Genomic DNA, 10,142 nt, shown 5'->3' with positions numbered 1-10,142 from the left:
CTCTTTCATCTCCCACAATCTCGTGCTAGACTTACCATCTTCACATAACGCGATGTGCTTCACCTATATTCCTCGACAACTCTTCTACTTACGTTAATATTTGTCGCCCCCCTGTCTCTCTAGTGCGTCTTCTATTAAAAGTTTCAAGACCTAAGGACCTAAACATGAAATTGTAGCAAAAAACTGTTTTCTTCATATTTTTGAAAAATTTGAAGTAAACATAGTATTACTTCCTTTTTACCATTATTTATTATTTTATCATCCATTCCTATGTATGATATCCTTCAGGAGCACCACATAGCATATACCCTCTCGGAATTTTTCCTGTAATGTTATAAGAGGCAAAATTCCTATTGTTAAAGTACATATCTTTCGTTATGTCTATGGTGTTTGTACTCGATTTTCAGTGTACGGAGAATTCAATGGCACAATCTCATGCGAATGTTTAAACAGGGTAACTCGTCTAAAGAAACACAAGATTCTATTGTGTACTGCTCTGTTAATCAACAGGTCAAATTATGTGAAGCGAACAGTAAAATACTTGCCCTTTATCACTTTAAGGTCCAGATCTGTCACCAATAGTCCGACAGTAAGATATTACTAGACTGTGAAGCCAGGAAATCAATCTGTAGCGCATATGGTATGTATAGGTACGCATCCAGGTATTCAAGAAATACCAACAAAAAGAAAACTTGTATCTTTGTAGGTGCCAAATATGCTAAAATTGGCGGATTTTTATTCATAATTTTTGATGCTTTACACAGTCTTCACACACTATTTATTTGAAATAGGTATACGTTAATTCATAGAAATGAACTAGGATACTTACGTGTGTTCAAAAACGTGTCGAGAAGTTGGTATCTTCTGACCAACGTTCCTTATGCATTTACGATTGCTTGCTTCACTCTGAAAATGTCACATTGTTTCGGTACACGTGGCTGTTTTGTGCTGAGTCCTCCAAAGACAGGCTGCAGCTAAATTTTCTGCTTTTCTCTGTTTTCCGCTTGTTTCAAAGGTTTTACACTTTCCCTTTTATTAACGGTATGGGTCCCTTCCCTCTGCTAGGAGCAGAGGGGTGATTTTCCAAAATGTCTGTTGGAGGACAAAGAGTCAGATGTCTCTGAAAGTCTGTAAATACTTCGACTGTGTTACCTTTGCCAACTATAAAGTAACTTTTCTCCAGAAAATATGATGCTTTATATCCACAAGTGAAAGTATTACCCACAGATTTACTGTATGTTTTAAACTGACCTACGTTCACTGTTTCCGTGCATTTCAGATAAGGTCCGTCAATTTTTCTCACTGGTCGAAATTTGAGACCATGGTTCCATCAGAATGTAAACTGTGAAATTAAGCTCATCCATTTCAGGTTTTTTAGAACCCACGACTGAATATAAACACAGGCCCATCTTTAGATAGGGCACATGGAAGAGACACGTATAAAGCACAATTCCCAGTTTTTCACTATGGAAATAAACATATATTTTCCTTGCGTCTCATCTGAAGGTTAGCTTCAAAAGCTTCGAAAACTAGATTATAAGAATAAATAAATATTTAAAAAACGTGACTGGTGACAGTTTTCTGTGTTTATAGGTTCTTGCCTGCAGCGAGTGTCTAGTCTCTGCTGCACCTTCTCGTGGGCACGTTGCACCGATACACAACAGGTAGGTTCCCTATGCGATTTCATTCAAGGGTTGTTCAGAAGGGTCATCTGATTGTGATTTTTGCACAGAGTTTCTATGCCTGTATATATACCTGTATACATCCACTAAAATAATTATGATAGGTATTACAATAATTATTACAATAACCGCTGTTAGCCAAATATCAGGTGCAGTATTCGCATAGGTATCTTTTTCCTTGTTCTTGATGACATCTGTCTCATTGCGTTCTATATCGTCAGTGTTATCTTTTATCGTTTTCCCGATAGCCGAATCTGACTCTGTGAGTGATTTTTCTGAAGTGTGTTTTTCGTCACTAGTGATGTTCTTCGTATTTTTGATGGTGAAATCTGACTCTGTGAATGATTTTTCCGAAGTGGTTTTTTCGTCATCAATGATACTCTTCGTATTATTGATGGTGGAATGTGGCTCGTAGAGTGACTTTTCTGAAGTTCTTCCTTCGTCACTAGGGAAAACAGAGGAAAGAGTATCTCCAGCGGAATCTTCGCAGTTGACCCGTAGATCCGGTCGAGCTTGCTTAAACTGCGCTTTCACGAAGTCGCATTGGAGACCTCGATTTCCAGTCAAAGACAGAACCTTGAGGGCGGTCATACCCTCCACGGTAGCAACGTCGATGCTCGTTAGGCTGCAGTTTTCTAGTTCCAGCGTTTCCACTGAAGGGCTAATGAGACGTGGCAACTTGAAAAGGCTGCGATTGTTCTGCAGGCTTACAGTTGTTAATTTCTGGTTGCAGCTGAAACTCAGTTCATTTAGAATTTCCAACCTGAAACAAAAGACGTTGGAAAATTCATTTGACTGTAGCAGTACTACTTATCAAAACATCTAAAACACGGATTAGAATGTAACGACATAATTCAGTATTGCATATTGATGTAGAAACTGAACAATAGCTGAACTCAAATGGAAGTTAGAGGTAGTGGATCAACAGCACTTTGTATGTTCTCATTTTCACGTGTCCTGAGAATATGTGTTACATTGAGTTCCTCGTAGTACGTATCGCACGTTCAATTTGTGTCTCTGTTCATAGTTTTTAATTTTCATTGCCTCTGCCATCTTTCAATCAACAAATCACATACCCTGAAGAGCCAAAGAAATTGGTAAAACTGCCTAATATCATGTAGAGTCCCCGCGAGCACGCAGAAGTGGCGCAACACGACGTGGCATGGACTCGAATGGACTCGGCCAATGTCTGAAGTAGTACTGGAGGGAACTGACATCATTAATTCTGCAGGGCTGTTCATACATCCGTAAAAGTACGAGGGGTGCAGATCTCTTCTGAACAGCACGTCCCAAGACATCCCAGATTTGCTCAGTAATGTTCATGTCTGGGGAGTTTGGTGGCCAGTGGAAGTGTTCAGCTCAGAACAGTGAACCACTCTGTAGCAATTCTGGACGTCTGGGGTGTCGCATTGTCCTCCTGTAATTGTCCAAGTTCATCGGAATGCACAATGCACATGAATGGATTCAGATTATCAGACAGGATACTAACGTGGGTGTCACCTGTCAGAATCGTATCTAGACGTATCTATCACTGCAACTGCACACTCTCCACCCCATTACAGGGCCTCCACCAGCTTTAACATTTCTCTGATAACATGCAGGGTCCATGAATTCATGAGGTTGTACCCGTACACGTCCATCCGCTCAATACAATTTGAAACGCGACTCGTCCGACCAGACAAAATGTTTCCAGTCATCAACGGTCCAATGCCGGTGTTGACGGGTCCAGGTGATGCGTAAATCTTTGTGTCGTGCAGTCATCACGGGTATACGAGCGGGTCTTCGGCTCCGAAAGTCTATATCGATGATGTTTCGTTGAATGGTTCGCTCGCTGACACTTGCATTGAAATCTGCAGCAATTTTCCGAAGGGTTGCACTTCTCTCACGTTGAACGATTCTTTACAGTCGTCGTTGGTCCGGTTCTTACAGGATCTTTCTCCGGCCGCAGCGATGTCGGAGATTTGATGTTTCATCGGATTCCTGATATTCACGGTACACTTGTGAAATTGTAGTACAGGAAAATCCCTACTTCATCGCTGCCTCGGAGTTGCTGTGTCCCATCGCGCAGACTATAAAACCACGTTCAAACTCGCTTAAATCTCGATAATCTGCCATTGTAGCAGCTGTAACCGATGTGACAACTACGCCCAACACTGAACACGCATGCCTATACCAGGTTATTTGGAGTTTCAGTTTACGTCTTAAACAAATGGTACAGAATAGTCCCGTTTCCTCCATAGTATTTTTCCTTTGCTTCGTTCCATGCCTGAAACTTGAACACGTAATTCGCCCTTTGCTTGCAAATTTGCACTTGGTCTCCACCATAAAGAATGGATGGTTAACGTTGAACATATCGTCGACTTCGGGCTCTTTTATACATGGAACACAGAATCGGAAGATGGAGCAGGTAAAAGGTCAGGACTCTGCATAAACAACCATCTTAGTTGATGTCTCACGTGATGCAGGGAAACTATGGGAAACCTAAATCAGAATGGCCGGACACATATTTGAACCACGAATATCCTAAACAGAAGCCAAATCTACTTGAAATGTAATCTTGTCAACTAACACTCGTCTAATTGAGTTAATATTTCACCTATTACCCACCGTAACACTAGAAACAATACTGCTTCACTACATTGCTTGTTACAAGTTACTGTTCTCTCGCAGGTGTTAAAGGGGATTTCCAAGGGTATTCCTCGGATCTGGTTGCAATATTATACTTGTATCTTCAGTGATGTGCACGTTATTCAACGGTCGTAGCAATTTTTTGCAATAAGTGACAAGGTTCTACAATTTTATATTACACCGGAAAGAAAAATCCAAGGGGGTTGTACTAGACTGCATTTTGGAAGCAGTACAGTACACAAGGCAATTACGAGGGCAGTTCAATAAGTAATGCAACACATTTTTTTCTGAAACAGGGGTTGTTTTATTCAGCATTGAAATACACCAGGTTATTCCCCAATCTTTTAGCTACACAACACTATTTTTCAACGTAATCTCCATTCAATGCTACGGCCTTACGCCACCTTGAAATGAGGGCCTGTATGCCTGCACGGTACCATTCCACTGGTCGATGTCGGAGCCAACGTCGTACCGCATCAATAACTTCTTCATCATTCGCGTAGTGCGTCCCACGGATTGCGTCCTTCATTGGGCCAAACATATGGAAATCCAACGGTGCGAGATCGGGGCTGTAGGGTGCATGAGGAAGAACAGTCCACTGAAGTTTTGTGAGCTCCTCTCGGGTGCGAAGACTTGTGTGAGGTCTTGCGTTGTCATGAAGAAGGAGAAGTTCGTTCTGATTTTTGTGCCTACGAACACACTGAAGTCGTTTCTTCAATTTCTGAAGAGTAGCACAATACACTTCAGAGTTGATCGTTTGACCATGGGGAAGGACATCGAACAGAATAACCCCTTCAGCGTCCCAGAAGACTGTAACCATGACTTTACCGGCTGAGGGTATGGCTTTAAACTTTTTCTTGGTAGGGGAGTGGGTGTGGCGCCACTCCATTGATCGCCGTTTTGTTTCAGGTTCGAAGTGATGAACCCATGTTTCATCGCCTGTAACAATCTTTGACAAGAAATTGTCACCCTCAGCCACATGACGAGCAAGCAATTCCGCACAGATGGTTCTCCTTTGCTCTTTATGGTGTTCGGTTAGACAACGAGGGACCCAGCGGGAACAAACCTTTGAATATCCCAACTGGTGAACAATTGTGACAGCACTACCAACAGAGATGTCAAGTTGAGCACTGAGTTGTTTGATGGTGATCCGTCGATCATCTCGAACGAGTGTGTTCGCACGCTCCACCATTGCAGGAGTCACAGCTGTGCACGGCCGGCCCGCACGCGGGAGATCAGACAGTCTTGCTTGACCTTGCGGCGATGATGACACACGCTTTGCCCAACGACTCACCATGCTTTTGTCCACTGCCAGATCACCGTAGACATTCTGCAAGCGCCTATGAATATCTGAGATGCCCTGGTTTTCCGCCAAAAGAAACTCGATCACTGCCCGTTGTTTGCAACGCACATCCGTTACAGACACCATTTTAACAGCTCCGTACAGCGCTGCCACCTGTCGGAAGTCAATGAAACTATATGAGACGAAGCGGGAATGTTTGAAAATATTCCACAAGAAATTTCCGGTTTTTTCAACCAAAATTGTCCGAGAAAAAAAAATGTGTTGCATTACTTATTGAACTGCCCTCGTATGAGAATCTCTTCCGAGGCAGTAGGAAATGGTGGAGTGAACATTGGCATGATTAAGAACGTCGTAGACACAATTACTCCAGTTATCACAGACATCTTCAACCTGTCTCTTGTCAGTAGTACATATCCTACTGAGTGGAAGCAAAGTTTAATTCAACCTATACCCAAGACTGACAACCTTAAGTCGCCAGGTGAATACAGGCCGATCAGCATACTACCTGCAATATCTAAAGCCCTAGAATACATCGTCCATGAACAGCTGACGGATTACCTCAAAACTCATAACATCCACGACAAATACCAGTCAGGCTTTCGAAAGCACCATAGTACAGCAACTGCATTAATCAAAGTAACTGATGACATTAAACATGCTATGGACAGACGTGAAGCTACCATCCTAACCCTGCTTGACTTTAGCAAGGCTTTTGATACAGTTGACTTTGATATATTACTAATTAAAATGAAGCAGCTGAATTTCTCAAACAGCGCAATACACTGGGTCGACAGCTACCTCAAAAACAGAAGTCAACAAGTCATTTGTGGGTCGGAAAAGTCATCATGGAAAAACGTGCGCTCTGGAGTTCCCCAAGGCTCCGTCCTTGGTCCATTACTCTTCTCACTGTACATTAATGATATTTCTTCAGTGATTCACTCCTGCAACTACCATCTGTATGCCGACGACATCCAACTGTACATAAGTGCAAGCCCCAAGAACATTGCTGACGCAGTAGCGAGTATGAACGCAGATCTTTGCTCTGTTTCTCGATGGGCACAGAACCTAGGTCTGAAACTAAACCCCAAGAAATCCCAGGTCATACTTATATCTCATCCAAAGTTAATCAGTCGGTACTTTCGCGAAACAGTCCCTCAAATACTCCTCCATGGTACCCAACTACCATACCAAAAAACAGTAAAAGACCTTGGAATAATCTTGGACGAACACCTAAACTGGGAATAACAAACTGTCACAGCTTGCCGGAAATCGCTCTCCTCCCTACATGCAATTCAAAAATTTAGAAAAATATTTCCAACCCATGTTAAACAAAAATTAGTCCAAACACTAGTCTTGCCTAATCTTTACTACTGTGGTGTAGTTCAACACGGCACAAATAGTGAAAATTCGAGATGCCTCGAGCTAGTGATGAATGCTTGCGTTAGATACGTATGCAATATACGGTTGTATGATCATATCAGTCCTTCATACTCCCAGCTAGGTTGGATACGCCCACATAATGCACGCGATCTCCACACGATGTGCTTACTTCATCGATTTATTAGCCACTGGTGCCCCCAATACTTATCTTCTCACATTAAATACCTATCATCATTCCACAACCGCAATACCAGATCGGATACGTCTAGCGTTTTGGCTGTACCTTTACATAACACAAAATCTTTCTCCGTGTCATTCTCCATCTCAGCCATACGACTATGGAACGCACTCCCCTGTGATCTGCGTCTTATCCAGAACCACTCAACATTCAAGAGGGAACTCAAGACTTACATATTAGGGACTGTATAGCCACCATTGTTGTGCCCCTCTCATCTCTTTGTTTCTCCTCTCCATCATAGCTTCGAATTTTACCACTCTATTTCTCTTCCTCTAACCTATCTACCTCTTCCATATCTCTTTCACCCCATTCTATCGTCTTATGTCTCTGCTTATGAGAATAACTCACAAGCTGCAAGAATATAACGATAAAATTCCCAACTAGCAATAGGACTGACATTCATAAAAGAAAAATATGTTTACTTTCATACACATAGTCATTACCATTATTATTATTATTATTATTATTCTTTACTTTCTCAGACGTTAAGTCTGGTTAAAAATGAAAAGTGACGCGGACCTTGATCAGGCGTCACTTCCTTTTAACTGTATGGTATGTGTTATATTGCATTTAGGAACTTTCGGGTAATTGAACATGTATCAATAATTACTGATTTCTGTAGTTGTATATATACGTTTGGATGTAGCTGTATTGCATTGATGTACTGGTGGATATTGTGTGGTATGACTCCTGTAGTTGATAGTATAATTGGTATGATGTCAACTTTATCCTGATGCCACATGTCTTTGACTTCCTCAGCCAGTTGGATGTATTTTTCAATTTTTTCTCCTGTTTTCTTTTGTATATTTGTTGTATTGGGTATGGATATTTCGATTAGTTGTGTTAATTTCTTCTTTTTATTGGTGAGTATGATGTCAGGTTTGTTATGTGGCGTTGTTTTATCTGTTGTAATGGTTCTGTTCCAGTATAATTTGTATTCATCATTCTCCAGTACATTTTTTGGGGCATACTTGTATGTAGGAACTTGTTGTTTTAAAAGTTTATGTTGTAAGGCAAGCTGTTGATGTATTATTTTTGCGACATTGTCATGTCTTCTGGGGTATTCTGTATTTGCTAGTATTGTACATCCGCTTATGATGTGATCTACTGTTTCTATTTGTTGTTTACAAAGTCTGCATTTATCTGTTGTGGTATTGGGATCTTTAATAATATGCTTGCTGTAATACCTGGTGTTTATTGTTTGATCCTGTATTGCAATCATGAATCCTTCTGTCTCACTGTATATATTGCCTTTTCTTAGCCATGTGTTGGATGCGTCTTGATCGATGTGTGGCTGTGTTAGATGATATGGGTGCTTGCCATGAAGTGTTTTCTTTTTCCAATTTACTTTCTTCGTATCTGTTGATGTTATGTGGTCTAACGGGTTGTAGAGGTGGTTATGAAATTGTAGTGGTGTAGCCGATGTATTTATATGAGTGATTGCTTTGTGTATTTTGCTAGTTTCTGCTCGTTCTAGAAAGAATTTTCTTAAATTGTCTACCTGTCCATAATGTAGGTTTTTTATATCGATAAATCCCCTTCCTCCTTCCTTTCTGCTTAATGTGAATCTTTCTGTTGCTGAATGTATGTGATGTATTCTATATTTATGGCATTGTGATCGTGTAAGTGTATTGAGTGCTTCTAGGTCTGTGTTACTCCATTTCACTACTCCAAATGAGTAGGTCAATATTGGTATGGCATAAGTATTTATAGCTTTGGTCTTGTTTCTTGCTGTCAATTCTGTTTTCAGTATTTTTGTTAGTCTTTGTCTATATTTTTCTTTTAGTTCTTCTTTAATATTTGTATTATCTATTCCTATTTTTTGTCTGTATCCTAGATATTTATAGGCATCCGTTTTTTCCATCGCTTCTATGCAGTCGCTGTGGTTATCCAATATGTAATCTTCTTGTTTAGTGTGTTTTCCCTTGACTATGCTATTTTTCTTACATTTGTCTGTTCCAAACGCCATACTTATATCATTGCTGAATACTTCTGTTATCTTTAGTAATTGGTTGAGTTGTTGATTTGTTGCTGCCAGTAGTTTTAGATCATCCATGTATAGCAAATGTGTGATTTTGTGTGGGTATGTTCCAGTAATATTGTATCCATAATTTGTATTATTTAGCATGTTGGATAGTGGGTTCAGAGCAAGGCAGAACCAGAAAGGACTTAATGAGTCTCCTTGGTATATTCCACGCTTAATCTGTATTGGCTGTGATGTGATATTATCTGAATTTGTTTGGATATTAAGTGTGGTTTTCCAGTTTTTCATTACTATGTTTAGGAACTGTATCAATTTAGGATCTACTTTGTATATTTCCAATATTTGTAGTAACCATGAGTGGGGTATACTATCAAAAGCTTTTTGGTAATCAATGTATGCGTAGTGTAGAGACCTTTGTTTAGTTTTAGCTTGATATGTCACCTCTGCATCTATTATCAGTTGCTCTTTACATCCTCGCGCTCCTTTGCAGCAGCCTTTTTGTTCTTCATTTATAATTTTGTTCTGTGTTGTATGTGTCATTAATTTCTGTGTAATGACTGAAGTCAATATTTTGTAGATTGTTGGTAGGCATGTTATGGGGCGATATTTAGCTGGGTTTGCTCTGTCTGCTTGATCTTTAGGTTTCAGATAAGTTATTCCATGTGTAAGTGTATCAGGGAATATGTATGGGTCTGCAATGTAACTGTTAAATAATTTAGTTAGATGTGAATGTGTTGAGGTGAACTTCTTTAGCCAGAAATTTGCTATTTTATCATTTCCAGGGGCTTTCCAATTGTGCGTAGAATTAATTGCTCGGGTGACTTCATGTTGCAAAATTATCACTTCAGGCATTTGTGGTATCATCTTGTATGTATCTGTTTCTGCTTGTATCCACCGTGCATGCCTGTTATGTTGTACCGGGTTTGA

General features: G+C 40.3%; 1 protein-coding gene across 2 annotated transcripts in view; it reads right to left on the bottom strand.

Annotated features, from left to right (window-relative positions):
• Window positions 1-714: 714 nt before the first annotated feature.
• Window positions 715-10,142, bottom strand: part of LOC126198877 (uncharacterized) — a 34,653-nt gene continuing 25,225 nt past the window's right edge. For both annotated transcript variants that reach the window (XM_049935480.1, XM_049935481.1), the window contains exon 3: window positions 715-2,445. In XM_049935480.1, coding sequence (XP_049791437.1) covers window positions 1,674-2,445 — 772 coding nt within the window. In that variant the 3' untranslated portion in view covers window positions 715-1,673. The remainder of the gene's footprint in view (window positions 2,446-10,142) is intronic.

Source organism: Schistocerca nitens, chromosome 8 (genome assembly GCF_023898315.1).
Source record: "Schistocerca nitens isolate TAMUIC-IGC-003100 chromosome 8, iqSchNite1.1, whole genome shotgun sequence".
NCBI classification, from domain to species: Eukaryota; Metazoa; Arthropoda; class Insecta; order Orthoptera; family Acrididae; genus Schistocerca; species Schistocerca nitens.
This window is presented reverse-complemented; position numbering and strand designations above follow the sequence as displayed.